We start from the raw sequence: 21,648 nt of genomic DNA, 5'->3' as shown, positions 1-21,648 counted from the left end.
TGCCATCATCCAGTGTTCCATGTACCAAGGATCTCTATATCATGTTGTACTCGCAGTGCAGTAAGTGGTTTTCTTGTAAGCGCCAAGCCTTGATATTAATTGACTCCGGAAAAGAATGATCTTTTTGGTGTAATGGTACGGTCCAAGTTTTGTCTCAGCCGACTCAACTTTGAAGATTGGCGGACATTGGTTTTTGGAAAAATAAATCAGGCGAAACGATAGAGTTCATCGGACAAACCTTGGAATACATAAGGCATACCACCGGCGAGCGCCGAAGTTCAGCGAAGTCCTGATCATGATTTGTTCTGACGTTACTTATAGATGGAGAAGGATGAGATTACATAGATCCATCTAAATCCGCCGACCGGCGACATGACCACGAGTTGCTGGTGATGTGCCACCAATCGGGCAGGAAGGGTTTGTCTTTCGGAGCGGAGGGCAATGGGTTTTGGATGAAAACATTGGAAAGAGTCTGAAAGCGTGCGTAATGCGACGGAGGCAAATCCTGGGCAAATCTCTGATCTGTATAAAGTTCAATAACGACAGTTGTAAAATCTCTCGTACTCTTTGCTTCCTTCTCCCAACTAGACCCAACATCAGCGAACATTCCCTTTCGTTCTGCTCTACCCTGATCGTAGAGTTAAAGATTCACAAGACCAGCCCCACGGCCCCCAATTTTAGTGATTGCGCTCAACCTTTCGCGATGTAGGTACACCTTTTGATGTGAAAGCAACAGCTGATGACTTGCTATCACTTGGCGTTAAAAGCACTGACCTGCAATCGATAGGATTCATAATTGAGTTCAGAACACCACGTCGGCATCTTCCGAACGGCGATCATGAACGTTGACAGCGCGCACTCTGCTGCGTCTGCACCAGCGCCAGTCTCCTCAGCTGCTCCTCGTCCCATCCCCTCATCTTCTTCAGAACTACACCGCTGGGATCTTTCTGAGCTCTTGAATCCTTCTTCAGGAGGTGCTCAATATCCCCGCGACCGAAAAATGTCGCTCGATTTTCCTTCTGGCAACGGACAACCCCCGCACAGCCTCTACAGCCAACCAGACCTAGATCAGCCGTTTAATATGCACAACTCTGATAGTAGTTCCACGTCGCCCTCTCATCCCCATATTGGTGGAAGTCTACAGCAGCACACCTATGATCACCCAGACAGGATGGAGGCTACCGACACTACCAATTATGACCTTTTCCCAAATTCTTCGTCCGGTGCTTCTTTTTCCTCTAACCGATACCGCACGAACGCGTCATCTTCTTCTTCTCTTGGTCACAATTATGGGATGCACTCAGAGGGAGTGTATTCACATTCCTCTTTCAGTGATTCTGTACCTTCATTCAACGGCTCCAACACCAACCCATACGACATGATCAGCAGCTTGCCTTCTTCATATAGCAGTGACAAGATTTCGCCATTAACTCCGAGCGACTCAGTAAGTGGTCTTCACCATTCCCCTGCTTATCCCTCAGGAAAGGATTATCCTACACCTGGTTACGGAGATATGTCTGAACGTCGCCTTCCCAACGGAAGTTCCACCGGTTATCAGTCCGAATACTCTGACGAGTACGGGATTGGAGGTGTGAACAACGGGCTTTCCTTCCCACCCTCGACAATCCAACATTTCCAAGATCGTCTGGGTCGTTTTCCACCTGATCGCTACAACCACGCCTCAGGCCCTACGATTCCCTCACATCATGGCCCTGACATCTTGCGAAGTGTTGCCCCACACGCGACTCACTCTTTCCGAGAAGGTGGTGTTGCAGGCTACGACGAGATGCCGCATTATATTGGTGCCAGTCCTCATCAGGATGTGGCCCTCCGCATGCCTTCTGTCGACGAAACCCTGGCACGCATGAAGCTTCAAGGGCATCCCATAATGGGCACTTCAAATGATCTCCACACATTCATTCGGTACGTAGCTATTTCTTTTGCATGAATTTGAAATAAATATCTTTTTCCAGTCCCTTTCTTGATCAGTATGTTCGCACGCCCAACCGACTAGCCTTTGGAGAGCGGACCATTATTGTCATGTCGAGCAAGGTGGCCCAAAAATCCTATGGTACGGAGAAAAGGTCAAATTTCTGGCTACTTATTTTGCGCTCTCCTTATTGTGTATGCCTAGATTTCTATGCCCACCACCAACCGCCATAATGATTGGCAATTCATGGTGGACTGACGTTGTCCGAAGGGGTGAAGACCCCAAACTATACCCTCCTCGAGTGGTCATTTCTATCTCTGGCGAGCCCGTGCCGCAGGAAGGATCCATTGAGTGGACCGGATCATCCGGTAAGTCTTTCGATGTGGGCGACCCTCCCACAGGAACAACGTATATTGGGCGCTGTGTTGGGAAACAACTTTTCATCTCCGACGTGGACGAAAAAAAGAAGAAGGTTGAGGCCCTGGTCAAAATTACAGCCCCAGGTTCGGAGGAAGACTCTGAACGGGTGATTGGGACGTTCCCCAGTCGGCCTATAAAAGTCATTAGTAAACCTAGCAAAAAGAGGCAGAGTGCCAAAAACCTCGAGCGTCAGCCCCTTCGCCTTTCTTTCCAAAGGTTTTTCTTTAACAAACCGCTTTTTCTTCAGTCTGCATCAATCATGGTTCTACTATTTCATTGTTTCACCGTTTGCGTTCTCAAACGGTCTCTACAAAATACCTTTGTGTCTCTGGCTCTGGATCTTCTTTCAAAGGCTCAGATGGCGCCCCTTTAATGGGACTTGACCAACGGTCCCGGTCGACAACACCATCGTTCATTGCCCGAACGGCCTCCTGGGATCCTTTCGTTATGTACATCGTTGATGTCAGCAAACCAGCTGGTGGGGGAGTTGACGCTCCTCCACCACCGCCTCCCCAACCCGATTATCCTTCCCCGCCCCCAAACGCCATTCCATTCACAAACAACGGGTCACAAATCCCCATCTACTATAACCAGACTGTGGTTTTGCAGTGTCTGACTTCCGGTGTTGTTAGTCCCGTATTGATTATTCGAAAAGTTGATCGCCAGACAACGGTTGTTGGTGGTGGACTCCAAGAAGGTGCCAAGGGTATCGCAGATCACTTCTGTTCTCCTGGAGAAGTGTGCGGAGATCCCGTATCTCAACTTCACAAAATCGCCTTTGAAGTCTACGACTCCACAAAAGGATTGCCTGAACCTGGGACGCCTGGCGCCACAGGCGCTTTCTTGTCATGTATGGGTGAGAAGGTCAATACTTATCGCCCAATCGATGGCCGACAGTGGAACAACAATCAGAATGGATCAAATTCTCCTGCTCTCCCTGGTTCGCCCATCTCTCCTACCCCTGGCTCAGCCAATAGTGAATATTTCGGGCTTGGGGATAGCGCGCCCGCGTCACCTTCTGCCACGGACTTTATGTCTAACGATGGTGGTCGTGTTAAGAAAAAGAGATCGACTTCAAGTGCTGGTGGTATTACGAAGAATGTAGGAGCTAAAGGCCGCCGCCGACCGAGCTCAGCAGGCTCCGTCTCTTCAAGCCGCCGTGGCTCTGGCAGCGACGCCGGTGCCTCTTCAGGAGCGCTCTGGCAAGTAGACATAGGCGAGACAAGCGTCTGGACAATTGTGGGAACAGGTAAGGACTCGTCAACTCAATATACTCACCTTCACTGACATTACTCGCCATTGCAGACCAAATCCGTTACAATTTCTACGTCCCTCCTCTGCTTTTTGATAATCAGCATGCGCCTCAAACGGGCTCATTCCCTATACCATCCAAACCTATTACCCCATTCCCCGGTGTCGTCAAATACCTTCCCCCTGATCGCGCCGCCGAGGTTCCAAAGTCCAATTGTGTGCAGTCACGCGCTATGTTGTCAAAACCCAGTCCTCACGCTTCAAAAATGCTCACTGTATACGGGGAAAACTTTTCTAAAACCGACCCCGTGAATGTTTTCTTCGGCTCTGAGCCTTCGCCATACGTTGAAGTCCGCTGCACGGAAGTTTTAGGCTGTTTACCCCCGGAATCAGCGCCCTCTAAGCGTCGTCCCATTATTCTTATCCGTTCTGACGGTGTTGTTTTCCCATCTAATACCATGTATCCTTAGTGTACGCCCTTCTTTTGCGGTTCATTTCTGTAGTGCTATTGCTGGATTGCTACTCTCGCTGTGTAAACCCGTTTGCTGTTCCGATATGATGTATTTCTGGACGTTAGTCATGTGATGAATGGAGGCGATATCTTTTAGATATCTGTTAGATACCTGACCCCTACCCAAACATGAATATTTCATCTTACATTTTGGATGCGCACATATCCCCCTCCGCTGCTCCCGCCCTCCTTTGGTCATATTACATTTCTTATCTTTGGAACTATGAACCAGACTCATGGGTGGCGACGATAGCTTACTCCACCCGCATCCTCGCTATACTCGTTAGCCTGCCGTTGGTTATTCTTGCGTTGTTGGCACGTTCATATATTCCTCATATTCTTTCCACCGCTGACTTTCGCGCAGGACATCGCGTCATACGCCATTGCCCGAACTTTGGGTGTTATCGACGACGTCAAGGCTTCGACAAGCGATAAAGCAACTATTCACTTCCCGCCATCTATTCTTATCGGTGGATCGTCGAGTCCCAACAGCGAATCAACGCTCAGTGATTCAGACTCGTTTACAGATCCTAGTCTTTGCAACAGATTACGGAGTCCACTTTCCGATTCTATATCTGAAGCGAATGGTGGTTCCTGTGCATCCCAACATGTCTTCTATGCCGATGACTCGGAGAATAATCTGAAGCTGTCCGGCGTCGGCGTTTTCTCGCCAGAAGCTTCTCAGCCCCCTTCACCTACCATCACTCGTCGGCAGCTAAATGTCGAGGTCAAAGATTCACTGAAAGAGGAGGATGAAGAGGTGCACATTCGTCGCAGAGTCACTCAATGGGTCGAGGGTAGTGATACTTCCTCTGAGAGTGGGATACCGAAAGGTGTACACGAAAACTAAATGCAATGGAAGAAATAACTAACTATACTACTTACAGAAAATTGATATACACAACGTCGAGAGTTGTTAGAAACCAAACCGCAACTGATCCCGAGTGAACACTGGCGGTTTCCATTTCAAGTGTTCAGGCAATATTCGGCGCTTCCGTTTAATCTTGGATTTCTGATGTTTCTCCAGTACTGTGTTGTTCAGGCAAATTATGTGCTGGCCTTTATAATGCTTGAAAAGTTGTAAGGTTATACAGCTGTGCCGCACGCTCATCAGTTATGGGTAGATTCTGCGGAGAAAACAAAACACACGTATTCATGACATCTGCATGAGTGATAGACGTTTTTTGCGCGATGTCGTCAATGCTCAGCTCGCCGTCAGGGGTGTTGATTAAAAGTTCAATTATAGTTTCCGCCCAGTATGCACGGTAACCCAACAACCCCAGGTCACTGAGAGGTTTTTCTGGACTGCCAAGTTTCCCCTCCTTCTTGCTCAACTCGTAGGAAAACTCGATCAAGAGTTTTCCATATCCGTGACGCTGATGCTGAGGGAGAGCTAGGATGCAGGCAACGTTGTAGTTTTCAGCGGATTCTTTTTCCTTTGAAAAATAGCCAATAATGTGGCATCCGGCGGAATCTCGCTTAGCCTTATCGACAACGGAATCAACGGAAGGGACAGAGGAGAAGAAAAAAAGATTACCATGACATAGTACATGAAGGGGGTGACGTCGTAATACAGCGTTTTACTGCAAGCAGCCTCGTTAACATATGTTCTTGAAGAGTAGGCTGTCAACGCACTGATCGAGAAAGCACTTGGAAAGTAAACTCAAATTCCTACACCACGTCAGTTGCCGCTTGCCGTCAATCTCGTAGAAAGAAATATCTTCGTGGCGATAAATCTCATTGCCGGGCGGGTGCAACATTGTACAGCGCTGTCGATGGCGGGAAAACATCATCGGGGACGGGAAAAAGGATAGACAGAATTCGCAGATGTACAGCACGGGCAAGTGGGCATACTCTTTCGGATAGGGACTGAAATACCATGCATCGACCTCGTGCTTTCCAATTTGAAGGCGGTTAAGGTTCTTGACTCGGGCAATTTCAGATATTGATTGGGTCATTGAACCAGATGTACGCAATTTTTCTATCTCCTGTTCTTTGCTGAAAGAAGAGAGTGGAGGGGCCTCCGGTATTGGTTCCCTAAGGTTCAGATCAAAGGTCTCCACCTCCCCCTCTCCGTCGACGTCCATTTCGCCTTCCGCATCCACATCTTCGCCTTCCGCATCCTCTTCTTCTTCCTCTTCTTCCTCGTCATGTGGTAGTTTCCTCTTCAACGAAGGAGCAGGAGATGGGGATGAAGGATACTCTTCTCCAAACAGCGGCGTAGATGGACCTGGCGTCGGCGATGCAGCCATGGCCGCATTTGAGGTCGCCTTCTTCAAAAGGCTCTGTGAACCCTGCAAACGGGGAACTTTTCCTGGGGCTTTCGAAGGGGTGACCTTCTTTGGGATCGCAGCAGTCTTCGGACGTGGCCATTCCAAATCTCTGCTCAGCACCAATCGTGAACCCGAAACCCATTCATCCAGCCGCTTATTGAAAGACTCCCAGTGGACGAAGAATTCTCGGTCCTCAGACTTAGTTGGAGAGTCTTCATCTTTGACAGGTTGGTTCCGTCGGGCATAGGGATTAACAGGTTTGTCACGAATAGAAAGAATCTCGGCCAATCGTTCTTCTTGCTGCCCATGTGGACCAGGACGTTGAATGTATATCTTACAGCCAACTGAGACTGTCTTCAGTAAATACAATGAGTTACGTTAGGTATAAAGAAGACGAAGCACTTACAGTCAGCGCATACGTCCCGCCAGGAGATACGGGAGGTGGGGCGCCATCGCTGACAGGCGCTGGAGTGGAGACCATTGTGGCTCAAGAACAAAGAGATGTATTACGTAACAACTTTCAACTGTAATGGACAACGACTTGGTTCTCAACATATAGAATTCAGAAGTAGAGAGTGCTGGTGGTTGTATTGATTGGGCTCGGTCTGCAAAGCTAAGAATGTGTGAACAATTGTATTTTGTATCACTACTATACAAGATACGGCAAGAAGCCAATATACCTCTAGACTGCGGGGTACCATCCAAGAATTAGTTCCTACAACTCAACGACTCACACGCAGTTCTTGTCTTCGATGTCCCAAAATCCGAATATGCCGTATTTTCCCTACCAAAGAAAAAATGTTCTATAAAGATAAAAAGGAAGAGGAACGGCAACGCACCCAATTAGCGCAAGATATCGCACCGTCAAAATGCAATCCGTTGAAATCATAGGGTGTTGTGGTGCACATAGCAGTCCATTCATCGGCAGCGTCGTGGTTTTTTAGATTGGCCTCGATGTGCTGTTGGAATTATCTCATTAGATTATTCATTGTGGGCAAAGTGAGTAGAAGGTACGTACACGAAGTCCGGATCCCGGCGCCGTGCATCCCTATTAGGTTCAATATCAATCATGTCGAGCAGTTAAAACAAAAGATTGACGTTGACCGGCCTTGTCCTTGTAATCACCCCAAAAAGTACGACAAGCGCCTTCGTCGAAATCAACCATCCAGACACCCCACACCCCATTAAACATACCCTACAACCAAACAGTCAGAGATCTTCAAATTCAACACAAACTGACAATATACCATATCATCACATCGGTTCGGCTTTATCATCCGCCCATGAATCTCAATCTCCGTCTCGCGACACGCTTTGAGCTGATCAACGCCCCAACCAACAGGGCCCAACTTGGCACGATACTCCCTAGTTCCATACTTTGTGCAATGCGGCGCCCTAACAAGCTCCAACCAATATATCCCCGCCCTCCGCCTCTCCTCTTCTTCTTCTTCCTTCTCCCTTGCCCTTCGGTGTTCCTCTAACGCCTCCTTCCTCTCTCCAAGACGCATCTCCTCCCACGCCTGGCGCTCCGAGTCCAATTGTGATCGTTCATCTGCCATACATTGGCGTAGGTCGTTGTGCTTGTTTACTTCAACCTCCCATTTAAGGCGGATGTCGTTGTGCTGCTTTATTTCGAACTCCCATTGGGAACGTTCCCCCGACATACGTCGGTGTAGGTCGTTGTGCTTGTTCACTTCAACCTCCCATTCAAGGCGGATGTCGTTGTGTTGCTTTATTTCGGACTCCCACTGAGAGCGTTCTTCTGTCATGCGTTGGCGTCGGTCGTTGTGCTGGTTTATTTCAACCTCCCATTTAGCGCGGATGTGCTCCCGCACGATGGGGTCGAGGTCGTCGGTAGATAGCGTGTACATGATGGCGGATCCGAGGAGGAGGCCAATGAAAAGAGCTAGAAGTGCAAAGATAAGTCTTGTTTTAGTTTCGCTGAGCGGCGCGGGCTCGGGGGACCGAGAACGACAGGGAGGTCCTATGCAGGTGTTAGAGATAGTGCACATTGCTCTCGTAGAGGGGATCTTTCTAGTGCTTACTTGGTGGCGTTGATCGTCGTCGCAGTAATGGTCTGCGTTCGGCTGGACCGTTGGCGGAGAAGTGGCCCCCTCGTTCGAAGTTTGAGCCGAATTGATGGCCAGAGGAGTTTGAGTTCGAACTCTTCCCGTCCATGGTGGATTGGTACGAGGAAGAGTGCAGTGTGAGCCTGTAGGGGAGAGTAGTGTAAGAATTGAATGTACGATCAAGCTGAACTTGAACATACATTTGGTGAAATGTCCGTAACTTGAGAGTGAGTGGATCGTGGAAGATTCAAAGTAGTACAAGCGCCCATTCGAACCAAAATCTCACGACTTCCCTTGGTCGTTATGTAACCTTCCTCGAAGCAACCTCAGGGTATGAGTAGCAGCTCGTGCGTTTTCCCTTTGAGTCCAACAATGCACATGATGCAGTGCATAATTCCATAGACAGTGACACTCCTAGCGAAGGTCGTTGAATAAGTTGTTCGCCAAAAGAATGAGGGAAGAATGGGCGCGACAGAGGACTCCGTAACCATCTGCAAAATCCCCAGTCTAGTCCTACCCTCATTATCCATTGCACTGCTCTCTACCACAGCCGCCTTCCTAGGTTCTTGGCCACATCAACCCTCTACACATCCTCCCCCCAAATGCACCCACCTCTCCCTCCAAAATCGCGAGATGGATGGGTGTGTCGATGTCGGGTTTGGCATGGAATTGAAGATCTCTGAATTCATGTCCTCTGATGACTGCTGAGGCAAAGGTGGTAGCATGAGAAGCTGCTTGATACACATGCATCCTCTCCTCGTCTCCGAAAGTTGTCTTGACAAGAAGGTTCGAGTCCTTTTCGCCCAGTAAATGTGGTGCCGTACGATGAAGCTGTGGTCGAAGATACACTGAGTCGCTGCGGCCGTTCGGACGATAGCTATCGCTCACCTTCAAATTCGCGTTGGGTCATGTGACGTTGCCGACGTACGTAAAAAGTTCCCATACTACCCCATATTAACAGCCACGTCAAGAACTCTTAAGAGTTCAACCAACCATGTTCGGCCGACTCTCACTCGCATTCGTTGTCGTTTCCGTCGCTGCCTTCTTTTGCGCCCAATCTGTAGACGCCGCGAAAGGCCCTAGAATTACCAACAAGGTCTTCTTCGACATCAAGCATGGCGACGAAAACTTAGGACGCAGTGCGTTCAAATTTCTGCCTTTTTACTCCCCTGCGATTTTTACTTAAAGCACAATCTAGTCGTTATGGGGCTCTATGGAGGAGTGAATATCTTTGCAACTGCTACGACGTATTGCGTATTGACAACAAAATCCAGACCGTTCCCAAGACCGCTGAGAATTTCCGTGCCTTGGCAACTGGAAAGAAGAAGGATGGTACAGACCTCGGGTTTGGTTTCAAGGGCTCCAAGTTCCACCGTGTTATCAAGAACTTCATGTGAGCTACCCTTTTCGCGCTCACACAACTATCTCTGACATCTCATTCAGGATTCAAGGCGGCGACTTCAGTATGTTTTAGGTCTTTTTACCTCTGGCTATTTACGCAACCTGTGTCAGCCCGCGGAGACGGTACTGGTGGAAAGGTATGAACTATCGTCAGATACGATATTCATTGCAGGCAATAACATCACTCTACCCAATCTATCTATGGCGACCGATTTGCAGACGAGAACTTGTAAGTGTCTTTCGAAGACATAGAAAATTCTCCTTACATTTCACAGCAAACTTCGTCATACTGGTCCTGGAACTCTCTCAATGGCTAATGCAGGAAAGGATACCAATGGTACGTTTTATCTCGTGAGTCTGTCTATGGCCAGACACTGATTTCCGGTGTACCTGCCAGGATCTCAATTCGTTAGTATACTCATCCCACACATCTCATCCCTATTCATAATCAGTTTAGTTCATCTGTACCGTTGTCACCGGCTGGCTGGACGGCAAACACGTAAGCAGTGTTGACCTGTGGGATTTGTTTCTTTTTCGATAGCATCCTCTCATCCAGGTCGTTTTCGGCAAAGTCATTGAGGGTATGGACGTCGTCGACAAAATTGGTCCGTCTCACTCTAGGCTACTTTTTACAATTTTTATTTATTTATTTATTTAGAGAACGTCCCGAAAGCAAACGATCGCCCTACGGTCGACGTTGTTATCGCAGATTCCGGCGAAGTACGTTCTCTATACATGCATTGGCTGAATATCACTTATTTTCTCATCCTCTAGCTTCCAGTGGAAAGTGAAGAAGATGCGAATGGAAAAGAGGTACCAGCCCACGCTGAGCTTTAAAGCTCGATTTGTGCACAAAATTATCATACAAATGAAACCACCGTTGCTTGTTAACAGGATGCGCCCTTTACTGCTGCAAGCGAAAAGGGGACGAAGGTCGCGGATGTGATTACAGACAGTCCCTCAGTAACTTCTCTGAGCGGGTCCAGCACTGAAGGAATCAAACCCATTTCCGGTACCACATCTTGGGCGGACCTTTTCTTTGTTGTTGCCATCGTTGGCGTTGTAGTCGTCGCCTTTTGGTCAGTCGGAGGCGTGCGCTTCGTTGCACGATTTCTCCCAGGAGGAGCACACCTCTACAGTAAGGTCAAGAGTGACGATCTAGAGAGGTGACATCGTGCTATTCACTGTCTTCAAAATATTCAAGCAAATCTCTCGTGCATATCTCTAGACGTATAGCTTGAAGATGGATATCGCCTGCTACGTCGGAACAATGACAATGATATCCTCCAAAGCCCTGCGGACTATTTATTCAATGACGCCAGCGATGGGTCGATGTGTAGACAAGATCAGCGATGTAAAGCGTTTATAGTGCTCGTTATATTTACAGACTTCCTTGAGGCGAAAGCGCCAAAGTAATAAAAGTCTGTATGCCATCCAAAATCTATACATAGTAACATAATAACCAAGGCTGGTACCTCTATCTTCCACCATGAAATATGCATACCCAGCCTCAAATCAACGCGAATCTCTCAGCGACGCCCTTCTGTCTCTGAAGATTGCTCGGCATTCACCCTGCTCGTTGTGCGGCTCGTGCGCCGGCCTCCATCCGCCCAAGGGCGTCGATATTGTCCTTGATGCACACACAGAATCCTCCCTTGGAAATCTAGAGCAATATGGATCGGACGACGACGAAATACCCTCCGAATACCTCTTTCTATGTGCTTGTGGTCATAGTGTGAAGCAGCACCACGCCTCGGAGCATGACCTTGGATCAGCTGAATTCATCCGTAGAGGCCGTGTTGCTATTCGTCTCGATGAGCTATTAGAGGTCAGTCCCGTGGATGGACTCATCCATACGAGGGGAGGCCCCTCATCATTGGAATTACTGAGAAGATCAATTACAGGACTCTGGCAGGTTGTTGGATTTTGAGTATGCCGACGAGGATATCGTTTCGCTTCGCAAACAGATGGGACATCCTGTCTCCTCTGTCGCGCCTGTGCTTAACCCCTCACCAGGTAAGTGATACCGTATTAATGTTTCTGTTTCTAAACTATTACGGCAGATCACCATGCTCATAGCGTTCCACTTTCCTCTCCAGCCTCCTCGGTCCCCAATGACTCTCAACGTCATATAGGAAGAAAGCGTAGAGCGTCCTCATCCTCTCTGAGCGAAGCGGCGGATGATGACGAGGAGGAAGACGATGACGACGAAGACGAAGACAGACCCCTCGCTTCTCGAATATCTGCTAACACGACCTCCCGATCTGTCGCTGGGAAGAGAAATGGAAAGTCAGCTCCGGGAAAGAAGGCAAAGAAATCACAAGCGGCGCGAAAATCCTCAGCTCCTTTGGCTGGTGGCGAGGAATTGGCATTAGTCAATGGGAAAATTAACGGCAGTCACAAGGCTAGGATAAAGATAGAGGATAGGATGGATGAAAGCCAACTCAGCCGCCTTGCTGCTGGCGTTCCAATGGATGCCGTAGGCAGGTCAACAGCGAATGTGAGCGCCATACTTTAAGTTTTCAATCCACCCTTACACGTCTACCTCGAAGCCACCTATACGGACAGAGAAGCCGTCTGTCATAGAGCTGCGCAAGGGTGTGATACAGATCACGCCGGTAGAAAACGACATGTTGCCTCGGTCCCTTGTTATTTTGACCGGCCTGAAAACCCTGTTTCAAAAGCAATTACCAAAAATGCCTCGAGAATATATTGCTCGACTCGTCTACGATGCAAATTCCAAGGCCTTGGCCATCATAAAGCGTGGGTTTAAGGTCGTCGGTGGAATTTGCTATCGACCGTTTCCCCATCGCGGCTTTGCGGAAATCGTGTTCTTTGCCACCAATTCCGCAGACCAAGAAAAGGTGTGTCACCAAGAGGTGTGAATGCACCAACCCCTAACAGCCTTCAGGGTTATGGTGGGATGCTGATGGACCACTACAAAGCCCACATCCGCCGAACATATCCAGATATGATGCATTTTCTCACTTACGCAGATAATTTCGCTGTTGGCTACTTTGAAAAACAAGGATTCTCCAAAGAAATCACCCTCGACCGTTCAGTATGGGCTGGATACATTAAAGATTACGAGGGCGGAACAATTATGCAATGTACAATGCTGCGTAAACTTGACTACTTGGACAAACCGAGGATTTTCTCCCAGCAGCAAGAGGCCATTATGACGAAGATCAGGCAGATGTCGCGGTCACATGTCGTGCATCCTGGCCTCCCACAATTTCAACCTGGGGCTCCTGCAGACGTCGTCGTTGACCCGAAAGATGTTCCTGGCCTCAGTACGTCCATGCTCAAAAAAAAAAAAATTATTTCAATTTCTCAATTCTTGTCATCAGAGGAAACAGGCTGGTCACCAACAATGACGATCAAGTATGTCGACACATTTTCCTGTTCTTCACGTTTTGGAGATGCTTCAAGAGTGATCCATTATTGACAAGTGGTTTGCAACTAGTTTTGTCTGCGTGGCTCCTAAGAGCGCGGATTATCAAGTCATGGAGCGTGTATTGAAGAGCCTACAAAATCATTCGTCAGCATGGCCTTTCACGAAACCCGTACGGATAGAGGAAGTCCCCGATTATTTCGACGTTGTCAAGCGTCCTATGGGTACGTTTATGGGCTCCCAAAATTTGATGCAATTAACTCCTGATACATGACAGACCTAAGCACTATGGAGCATAAGCTCACAACGCACCAGTACAGAACCCTGGAGGCGTTTGCCGAGGATGCTCGGTTGGTTTTCGACAACTGCCGGCTCTATAATCCTGAACATACAATATATGCCAAACATGCGGATAAGCTGGAGAAAGCATTTAGAGAATTGATGCCTGACTGGTGACAAGTATTGGTGTCAAGGACTTTTTTTCTGTAATTCTATAATCTACTTGTAAACTATGTATATTTACCAGACGAACATTAGAGAACAAGGGAAAGATAAGTCGATGCATTTACGAAAGGCTTACGAGAAAGGTTGCTGGAGTTTCAGGTTAATCTGCCTGAAGCTTGACCAAAAATTACTTAGAGTACGCTAAATAAGTATCCGCTACAAATCGCTCTGGGATATGATTTCGGGTGTATCATAAGCCATCTCATATTCTAAACCATTATCGTCATAACGACTTTTTGAATCACCACCCTGCGCTTTTCTAATCACCTCCCACTCAACGCGAAGGAACACCCACAACCATCTCCGAATTAGTTCTGCCACCTCCAACCAAAGACTGGCGACGCTCCCGTCACTTGTTGTGTGTAGATGGGTTGAAAGTTTGATCGACCATGTCATCCTCAAAATTAAGTTCAAGAAAATCAAGAGCGGGTATACAGTGAGTGGAAAGAGGAGCACGGGGCGTAATCCAAATGGATGCGTTCGCCGATGGGTTGGCGGGTCTTCCAAAGGCGGAATGCGAAGGGGTTCCTCCACGAGGGTCTCTTGAGAGTCCCTGCGCACAAGTGGTGTACCGGAATGAAGATGTGGCAGGACAAGGCGACGTGGAGGTCTTTTCTCTTGTGCCACTTTCGACGGAGATTCCAGCTTGAGGAGATCCAACCCCCAATCATTTGTCACGTCCCACCAGAACGAGTAGATAGAATTCACCACAGCCACCAACAACCTAGTATCCACAATAAGACGCGCAACGAAGACAAGCAAGATGATGAAGACTGACCACAGGCGAAAAAGTTGGTGCTCTCCATGCCACGACTCCTGAAAAATTACGTCTCCCTTTTCCCTTCTTAAATCCTCCACAACTAGCCGCTGGGCTGCAGATAAAAAGATAACGGGAAATGCTGTGGCATATTTTATGGCATTAAACAGTGGTCGACGACTCTCATTGTCTGGATGATTATATTCAATGATACACTGTCGAAAACGCGCGATATACGGCAAACTAGATATCGTTACTGTCCAGTGGTGCCTTCGAAACGCAAACATTTCGTACCTCATGATCGTCGGAAGCACCCAACGCATCCATCCCTCTTGTAATGGCGGCGCTAGAAGAGTATTTCCAGGCAGGAGCATGCATAAAGAAAGCCAGACATCTCCAAGAACCTTCGCGAAGGACGTCCCGATATCAGCGAATACCACATCAGAAAAGCAGACCGGACTGGTCGAGGATGAGAAGAAGCAGCGTCGGGCAGCCCTGGCGTAAACAGCACGTAAAGTGAGTCTCCTACTGACCGAGACACGAGATGAAGAAAACCTCACTGAGTGAACTTGTTGCGTTCAAGTTTCCAAAAGATATTGTATGGACATATCAGAAGAGCAAGGATCCATAGAGCAGTGACGCCAGGTATATAACCGTACGCGTCGACTAGCGTAGCATCCCCGTATGTAGCAAGCCGATAGGTTGTCCATGAAAAAAACCAAATCACGGTATACCCAATGAAGACGCGGTAGGCGGAAGTGTACAAGTTTGCTGCTATAACTTGATTGTAACCAGCTGAGCGATGTGAAATTAATGGACCTCTCGCATGGACTCCCTCTGTGCGAAGGTCCAGCGCTGAAACAGTGTCCACCCCAAGCTTGTCAAGGCCATGCAAATTTGTGGCCCAAGCCAGTATCCCAAGACCAAAGAGACCAAAGACACGATATGGAAGAGGGAATAGAAGATTAAGCGATTTTTCGGAGGGGGCATCTACGTCGTTCATTATGGATTGGGATCAAAATACATTTCAACAAAAAACTCCACGTCAGACATGGATAAGCCCGGTGCGTATGACGCCAAGGCTGCGGACACAGACTTTAGGAAGAAATGGGACAAAGAAGAATATGCAGAACGAGCACAGAAGAAGGATCAAGAGGAGAGGGAGCGTATGCAGGAGAATGAGGAGCGTTTGAAGCAAGGTCAATCCAGCACCTCTCATGCCTTACATTTCTTCGTCAACTAGTCTACAGGGAAGCGTCCTCGCAAGGGGAAGAAAACTGATTTACCCAAGCCCACCCAGTTGATGAAGCAACGCGATGCTCCTCTGGAACTAGACAAAAATCTCAATAAAACCATGGTCGTCCAAAATCCAGGCGGGAGAGGTCCTGGCCAACCTGGGTTCTTCTGCGAGACGTGTGATCGAACATATAAAGACAGTATAGGCTATTTGGATCACATAAATAGTAGAGCTCGTAAGTATATGTATTTCTGTTGTCTGTCCTCACTGAAGGTTGCGTGATACAGACTTGCGCGCACTGGGCCAGACAACGAAAGTAGAAAGATCAACTCTGGCGCAAGTTCAAGCACGAATAGCCCTTCTTCGAGAGAAAACTAAAGAGGCTGCGTCTGCCAAAGCTTTTGACTTTGACCAACGATTGGCAGAAGTCAAGGCCAAGGAACTGGCGCTTAGAGAACAGAAAAAAGCCGAGAAGAAGGCCGAGAAAGAAAAGTCTCGATTGGCTCTCATTCAGGATACCGGAGACGAGGACGTGGAAATGGCACAGCTAATGGGTTTTGGAGGGTTTGGGTCGTCAAAGAAATGAACTCAAGTATGTGTATCCTCTTTCCTCTATACCAACTATGTATTACAAATTTTTTAATTGAATGTCATTTTCTACGGCCTCGCCAGATATAACATGAACTTCACATCGGCCACTTCCTGCTCTTCCTCAATGAGAACCTCGCTTGTCTCCTTCCGCTCTTTCACATCCACAGGAAGACATCCAACCGTTTTCGTGATGATATCTGCGTTCCCTTCTATAGCAGCAAGCAATTCACTGCCCGAACCTTCTTCAAAGCGGTAGAAAATATTGACATCGTCGATAGCCTGGAGACCGGCTTTCTTCCGTAGTTTCTGAACGCGGTTGGTAAGCTCGCGAGCCAACCATTCGCCTTGCAAGTCGGCGTGTATCTGGATGTCAAGGCGAACGACAACGTCGTTGTCTGTGTGTGTGGCGTAAAGACCTTCCGACCCAGCCGGAAGATCAAGGTACCGCTGGACTGTGATATCACCAGTAACCAGCTCAATTCCGTCAACCACGATACTTCCTGTAGTGATAAAGTTCTTGACTGCATCGCTGGCGACGTTCGGCAACGCGTTCTTTACACGGCCCAAGTCCTTGCGCAACTTCTTGCCCAAAATAGCCCAGTCCGCCACCGCTTTATATCGCACGCCAGATAGGGTCTCATCGGATGAAAATGTTATATCGCGAACGTTAAGCTCCGATTGTATGTATCGTTGCAAAGGTTCGATATCTGCAATATATTCCTGGTCGGGATGGAACACCAATAGCTCCTTTAACGGCACCTATGACGGGGTCAAAACTCTCATCTTCGTACAGTCTATGTAAACCCCACCTTGAGCGACAAATTGGTCCGATCGCGAATATTTCTTGAGAGTTCGATGACAGCCTGCATCCTCTTCACCTGGCGTTCAATGTCCGCATCGAAGTATTCTTCCTTGACCTCGGGGAAACTAAGGAAATGAACGGAACGAGTGTCCCCAGCGGAAGGATCTTCTGGAATAAAATTTCGCAATGACTGATAGAGGTTTTCCGTTATGAAGGGCGTATATGAAGACTTCGCAAATACATCAAGTTAACGAAAATTGAGAAGAAAATACACCTTACCAAGGTCCGGCACAGTGTAAGGAGTGCTTCAAATAGGGTATTAAGAGCCAAGTTGGTATCTTCCTTGCCGTCCTCGCCTTTGAGGCGTTTGCGATTGAATCGAATGTACCAATTCGTGAGCTCATCGATGAGATCCAGGAGGCGGGGGATGATGGTGTAAAGTCGATAAGCCGCCATTTCTTCCCTGACTAGTTTGATCAAGGACTGACAACGAGCAAGGATCCATCGGTCCATAACGTTGTTTGGCAGTGGGGCATGTGCGTTGTAGGTGAAATCGATGCCATTTACCTTCTTGAACAGCGCAACGTGCCCCAAGAAAAATCGGAAGGAGTTGAGCCAGGGTAAAAGAACGCGGGCGATGACTTCGCGGACACCATCCTCACGGAACCGCAGATTGTCACCACGTACAATAGGCGAATTGACGAGGAACATTCTGGGCATACAATGAGCTTCCGATTTCCTGTAAAAATTCACTAGTTCTCCCACCTTGTCGCGTCAGCACCATACTTGTCGATGATGATGTTTGGATCAGGATAATTTCGCAGGCTCTTGCTCATCTTCTTGCCATCTCTACAAAGGTATGAAGATACTTCAAAACACGACGACGAGCGCAATGCTTACGCGGCAAGGACGAGTCCGGTTACAATTAAATTCTTCCACGGTGCTTTCCCAAATAGATGTGTCGAAAGTACCAAGAGGGTATAGAACCAGCCTCGAGTTTGATCGATGCCTTCGGATACAAAATCGGCAGGGTGGGTGCGTTCGAACAGCTCCTTGTTCTCAAATGGATAATGTTGTTGCGCATACGGCATGCTGTTTTTTTTTCTTCGTTCAGAATGCCGAACAACTATGGCAGAAGAGATAGCCCACCTGCCGGACTCAAACCAGCAATCAAAAACCTCTTCAACACGTCTCAGGACTCCTTTTCCCTTCTGAGATGGAATGGTGATGTGGTCGATCTTGTCCCGATGGATATCGTTGATTCCTGTAACGCCGGATAATCTTTCGAGTTCTTCCACTGAGCCAACGCATACAATCTACGGCGGAAGGCTCAGCCAAGTACCCAGTTGGAGGACGTCACTTATACCTCTTCCATGTCATCGCTGACCCACAAAGGCATCGGTGTGCCCCAGTAACGGTTCCTTGAAACATTCCAATCCCTGGCATTCGCAAGCCAATTACCAAATCGATTTTCACCAACGTTCTGTGGTACCCTGCACCACATGTTAGCGATTAACCTTGCAGAGTACATGGACAAACCATCTTGTCCCTTCGTTGTTAGCAACAAGTTGTTCTACGATCGGTGTCACTCTGACAAACCATACTGGAATCGCGCGATAAATCAAGGGCGTTCCGGACCTTGAAAAAAGACAGGATCCATACAAGTCACTTCGACCAGTGACCTGGGCTTACCTCCAGCAGAAAGGATAGCTATGGTTGAGCGTCGACTGAACTATAAGTCGACCCTTGGCTTTGAGCACTTTCTGGATCGGGCTATCCGCCGCCTTGACATGAAGTCCGGCAAAGTCAGGAACCTCTTTTGTAAATATGCCGCGATCATCGATGGGACAGGGTGGCATCTCATCGGGTCGCAATACGCCGTTTGCGATGGCGATGCGGTGGTCATCTTCGCCAAAGGCAGGCGCCTGGTGGACGATACCCGTACCGTCAGCGTCGGTGACATATGTATCTACCACGACTCTGAAAGCTTTGTCTTCGAACTGGATCGACGAGCAATTAGCAAAGTATGGAGTTCAAACAAGTCGACCTTTACCTGGTCAGTAAAATATTCGAATAGCGGCACATAGCGCCATCCCTTCATATCTGAACCATGGAATTGACCAAGTTTCTTGTACTTTGCCTTTTTCGGATCTTTATACAAAGTTTTCAGCAGTCCTTCGTGAATGATAAAATTCTGGTTGCGTTCTGCGTCGTGGATCTTGATGTACGTGTAGTCCGGATGAACACAAAGGGCTAGATTGGAGGGCAGTGTCCAAGGCGTCGTTGTCCATGCTAACAACGACGTGCTGGGGTCGTCCACCAAAGGGAACGCGACGGTGACTTGAAAACCAGATCAGAAAGAAAGAAAGAGGAAAAAGAAAAAAAAAGACTGACCAGCGGGGTCGTTCACGTCTTGATACGCTTGCCCAGCTTCAAAATTCGAAAGAGGCGTGGTACATCCAGTTGAATACGGCATAACCCTCAACCCACGATATACCATTCCCTTCTTGAACAGCTCACTAAAAGCCCACCACACCGACTCCATAAAAGGAAGATTCAGCGTTTTATAATCGTTGTCGAAATCGATCCACCGGCCCATCCTCTCAACAGTCTGCCGCCATTCGGACGAATAGCGCATGACGATCTTTCGGCACTCTTCGTTGTACTTGTCAATGCCCATTTTCATGACATCCTCCTTGCCGGTGATCCCGAGGCGTTTGTCTATTTCGTGTTCTACGGGCAGGCCGTGCGTATCCCAGCCGAATCGACGGGATACGTGGTACCCGCTGACGTGGGCATGTCGAGTCACGATATCCTGCGCGGAGATCTGTTAGATCTGCGAGGGCCCGAATGTCAAGTGCGTGAAATACCTTGATCGTCCCAGCAAGCAGATGTCCGTAGTGAGGAAGGCCAGTGGCGAACGGAGGACCATCGTAGAAAGTAAATGCTGGTTTGCCTTCAGAAAGTTTCAAGCTAGTCTGAAACGCGTCAATCTCTTTCCAAAATGCGAGAACTTTTGTTTCTTCCTTTGAAAAATCAAAGGAAGCGGAAACTGAGGGTTTGTGTGAGGTATGGATCCACGTAGACAATCGTAGGACTGACCGTCATGAGGGGCGAACGACATGAGAATTGACTCAAAACGCCTCTTGACAAGGATATCGCTTGATTTGAAGAGGATAAATGAACGAGTCAGTCAGAGTAGAAATCTAATCTGACGGGTTTTGCCGAGAGATCGCTAAAAATACGACTTCAAAATATGAATTCTATGGCATCTCCCCACCATGTCGCGTCCAGCTCGCTCTGTAAAGTCGTTGCTCTCCCTGAATTCCAGGGGCTCTCCTGTGGCTTCAAGGCCTGTAACAGGTAGGCAGGAGGTGCGGTGTGGGACAAAGTTTTCAGACCACCTGAACGGTGTCTTCTCTGGACTTCAATTCCCCCCAGAACTCGCTCGTCGTATACTTACGCATGCCAATCATCAAACAGCTACGAACGGGCATAACGCAAGTTTAAGCTTCATCGGAATGCCACGATCACGTTCCAGGTCGTGTGGACTAATTGCCCACAGGTCGCCGTGTTCTTGACTCTTACCTTCACCTTTTCTTAACCTGAAGCTCGGCCCTCACACCCGAGCACGACTTGGAGGACATCGCCTACCACACCCTTCACACCTATGCTCTGGGGGAACACGTAGGGTCGAAGTGGGGCCTCGGTCGCCATTTGCGATGGGTACCCGCCATCGCTCCAGAGGTTCGCGAGCAAGTGTCTGATTCACCTGACCTGCGGAAGGTCGGGCTTTACAAGGTTCAGGGAGACGCGGTAACAGCAGTGGTGGGCGGCATCTTTTCCCAGTTTGTAGGTCCTGCTCCTCTACCCTTTTTGATGCTCTGACCGATGCATTTTGTCAGGGAGGCTTTGTGGCGCACAGGGTGTTCCATACACGACTGCTGCTACCTATGCTGGTGAAGGGAGCACTGCATGAAGCATTCCATCGTGATGCTCTATTAGTGTGTGACCGTATGGGTGGACCGGAGGGGAGACTAGTGATCAAGTCATCGTCGACTTTTTCTTAGTTTTCGTACGGTATTTTGCCCGCGACGTAAGTAGTGGGTTCCAGCTCTTCTCTCATGATTTTATTTTATTTTTATTTACATCACCTCGAGAAGATGGAGACCTGCAAAGTCTGGAAATGGTATTGTAACACAAGCGACGCAGAGGTAATCCCAGATCCCACGACGAAACCAAAACCGAGAAAGTGGCATGTTGTACAGTGGGTATCTAGCTTATCGCAGTGAGTGTGAACTGCTGTGGCTGATTTGAGATGGCGAGCAGATGTACGTGTGTATATGGGTGGGGGGGAGAAGCGTTCTGTGCGTGTATGGGCGTCGTAACGAGACGTAGACAATGGTGTGGGGTGGTGTATGTGAGTGTAGGGCTCTTGAATGTCTACTGGGTGGCACGCACAAGGGGATATCTCCGCAAGTGGCTCGTGGCGACACTATGTAGTTTGG

General features: G+C 48.4%; 12 protein-coding genes across 12 annotated transcripts; 7 read left to right on the top strand and 5 right to left on the bottom strand.

Moving 5' to 3' along the window:
- Positions 1-487: 487 nt before the first annotated feature.
- Positions 488-4,071, top strand: LACBIDRAFT_313765 (uncharacterized protein; the record flags this gene model as incomplete). Its single annotated transcript, XM_001877735.1, has 6 exons — positions 488-705; positions 802-1,923; positions 1,974-2,084; positions 2,135-2,538; positions 2,598-3,599; positions 3,656-4,071. 6 exons carry the CDS (start codon positions 488-490, stop codon positions 4,069-4,071), a joined length of 3,273 nt encoding a protein of 1,090 aa, XP_001877770.1.
- Positions 4,072-4,241: 170 nt separating this feature from the next.
- Positions 4,242-4,962, top strand: LACBIDRAFT_313764 (uncharacterized protein; the record flags this gene model as incomplete). Its single annotated transcript, XM_001877734.1, has 2 exons — positions 4,242-4,427; positions 4,477-4,962. 2 exons carry the CDS (start codon positions 4,242-4,244, stop codon positions 4,960-4,962), a joined length of 672 nt encoding a protein of 223 aa, XP_001877769.1.
- Positions 4,963-5,028: 66 nt separating this feature from the next.
- HAM16203 (histone acetyltransferase, MYST superfamily) lies at positions 5,029-6,866 on the bottom strand (the record flags this gene model as incomplete). Its single annotated transcript, XM_001877377.1, has 5 exons — positions 5,029-5,206; positions 5,262-5,596; positions 5,650-5,695; positions 5,748-6,739; positions 6,792-6,866. 5 exons carry the CDS (start codon positions 6,864-6,866, stop codon positions 5,029-5,031), a joined length of 1,626 nt encoding a protein of 541 aa, XP_001877412.1.
- A 249-nt stretch (positions 6,867-7,115) lies between these two features.
- On the bottom strand, positions 7,116-8,397 carry LACBIDRAFT_313762 (uncharacterized protein; the record flags this gene model as incomplete). The annotated part of the gene is made up of 5 exons (XM_001877376.1): positions 7,116-7,169; positions 7,225-7,344; positions 7,404-7,433; positions 7,494-7,580; positions 7,633-8,397. The coding sequence occupies 5 exons, from the start codon at positions 8,395-8,397 to the stop codon at positions 7,116-7,118; spliced, it is 1,056 nt and encodes a 351-aa protein (XP_001877411.1).
- Positions 8,398-8,755: 358 nt separating this feature from the next.
- Positions 8,756-9,312, bottom strand: LACBIDRAFT_313761 (uncharacterized protein; the record flags this gene model as incomplete). Its single annotated transcript, XM_001877375.1, has 1 exon — positions 8,756-9,312. The coding sequence occupies exon 1, from the start codon at positions 8,975-8,977 to the stop codon at positions 8,756-8,758; it is 222 nt and encodes a 73-aa protein (XP_001877410.1). The 5' UTR covers positions 8,978-9,312.
- A 136-nt stretch (positions 9,313-9,448) lies between these two features.
- On the top strand, positions 9,449-10,744 carry LACBIDRAFT_183653 (uncharacterized protein; the record flags this gene model as incomplete). Its single annotated transcript, XM_001877733.1, has 12 exons — positions 9,449-9,593; positions 9,653-9,675; positions 9,729-9,847; positions 9,898-9,917; positions 9,967-9,992; positions 10,050-10,084; positions 10,131-10,192; positions 10,253-10,263; positions 10,313-10,354; positions 10,412-10,460; positions 10,514-10,575; positions 10,630-10,744. 12 exons carry the CDS (start codon positions 9,449-9,451, stop codon positions 10,690-10,692), a joined length of 657 nt encoding a protein of 218 aa, XP_001877768.1. The 3' UTR covers positions 10,693-10,744.
- Positions 10,745-12,056: 1,312 nt separating this feature from the next.
- Positions 12,057-13,705, top strand: HAG16201 (histone acetyltransferase, GCN5 superfamily; the record flags this gene model as incomplete). Its single annotated transcript, XM_001877732.1, is given in 7 exon segments — positions 12,057-12,144; positions 12,339-12,355; positions 12,375-12,719; positions 12,767-13,148; positions 13,206-13,239; positions 13,322-13,473; positions 13,527-13,705. The coding sequence occupies 7 exon segments, from the start codon at positions 12,057-12,059 to the stop codon at positions 13,703-13,705; spliced, it is 1,197 nt and encodes a 398-aa protein (XP_001877767.1).
- A 134-nt stretch (positions 13,706-13,839) lies between these two features.
- LACBIDRAFT_189226 (uncharacterized protein) lies at positions 13,840-15,513 on the bottom strand (the record flags this gene model as incomplete). The annotated part of the gene is made up of 4 exons (XM_001877374.1): positions 13,840-14,477; positions 14,532-14,753; positions 14,805-15,005; positions 15,071-15,513. The coding sequence occupies 4 exons, from the start codon at positions 15,511-15,513 to the stop codon at positions 13,910-13,912; spliced, it is 1,434 nt and encodes a 477-aa protein (XP_001877409.1). The 3' UTR covers positions 13,840-13,909.
- Positions 15,514-15,561: 48 nt separating this feature from the next.
- LACBIDRAFT_313756 (uncharacterized protein) lies at positions 15,562-16,333 on the top strand (the record flags this gene model as incomplete). The annotated part of the gene is made up of 3 exons (XM_001877731.1): positions 15,562-15,709; positions 15,761-15,982; positions 16,035-16,333. 3 exons carry the CDS (start codon positions 15,562-15,564, stop codon positions 16,331-16,333), a joined length of 669 nt encoding a protein of 222 aa, XP_001877766.1.
- Positions 16,334-16,404: 71 nt separating this feature from the next.
- Positions 16,405-20,264, bottom strand: LACBIDRAFT_313755 (uncharacterized protein; the record flags this gene model as incomplete). The annotated part of the gene is made up of 13 exons (XM_001877373.1): positions 16,405-17,097; positions 17,148-17,369; positions 17,420-17,852; positions 17,906-17,989; positions 18,041-18,232; positions 18,290-18,456; positions 18,507-18,633; positions 18,680-18,778; positions 18,833-19,140; positions 19,194-19,480; positions 19,535-19,955; positions 20,011-20,192; positions 20,243-20,264. 13 exons carry the CDS (start codon positions 20,262-20,264, stop codon positions 16,405-16,407), a joined length of 3,237 nt encoding a protein of 1,078 aa, XP_001877408.1.
- A 157-nt stretch (positions 20,265-20,421) lies between these two features.
- Positions 20,422-21,210, top strand: LACBIDRAFT_313754 (uncharacterized protein; the record flags this gene model as incomplete). Its single annotated transcript, XM_001877730.1, has 3 exons — positions 20,422-20,705; positions 20,752-20,992; positions 21,046-21,210. 3 exons carry the CDS (start codon positions 20,422-20,424, stop codon positions 21,208-21,210), a joined length of 690 nt encoding a protein of 229 aa, XP_001877765.1.
- Positions 21,211-21,264: 54 nt separating this feature from the next.
- On the top strand, positions 21,265-21,492 carry LACBIDRAFT_313753 (uncharacterized protein; the record flags this gene model as incomplete). The annotated part of the gene is made up of 1 exon (XM_001877729.1): positions 21,265-21,492. One exon carries the CDS (start codon positions 21,265-21,267, stop codon positions 21,430-21,432), a length of 168 nt encoding a protein of 55 aa, XP_001877764.1. The 3' UTR covers positions 21,433-21,492.
- Between the last annotated feature and the right edge of the window lie 156 nt (positions 21,493-21,648).

The sequence above is a fragment of the Laccaria bicolor genome, genomic scaffold (assembly GCF_000143565.1).
Source record: "Laccaria bicolor S238N-H82 LACBIscaffold_5 genomic scaffold, whole genome shotgun sequence".
Taxonomy (NCBI): Eukaryota; Fungi; Basidiomycota; class Agaricomycetes; order Agaricales; family Hydnangiaceae; genus Laccaria; species Laccaria bicolor.
Note: the sequence above shows the minus strand (reverse complement) of the source record. Positions and strands in the feature narration are given on the sequence as shown.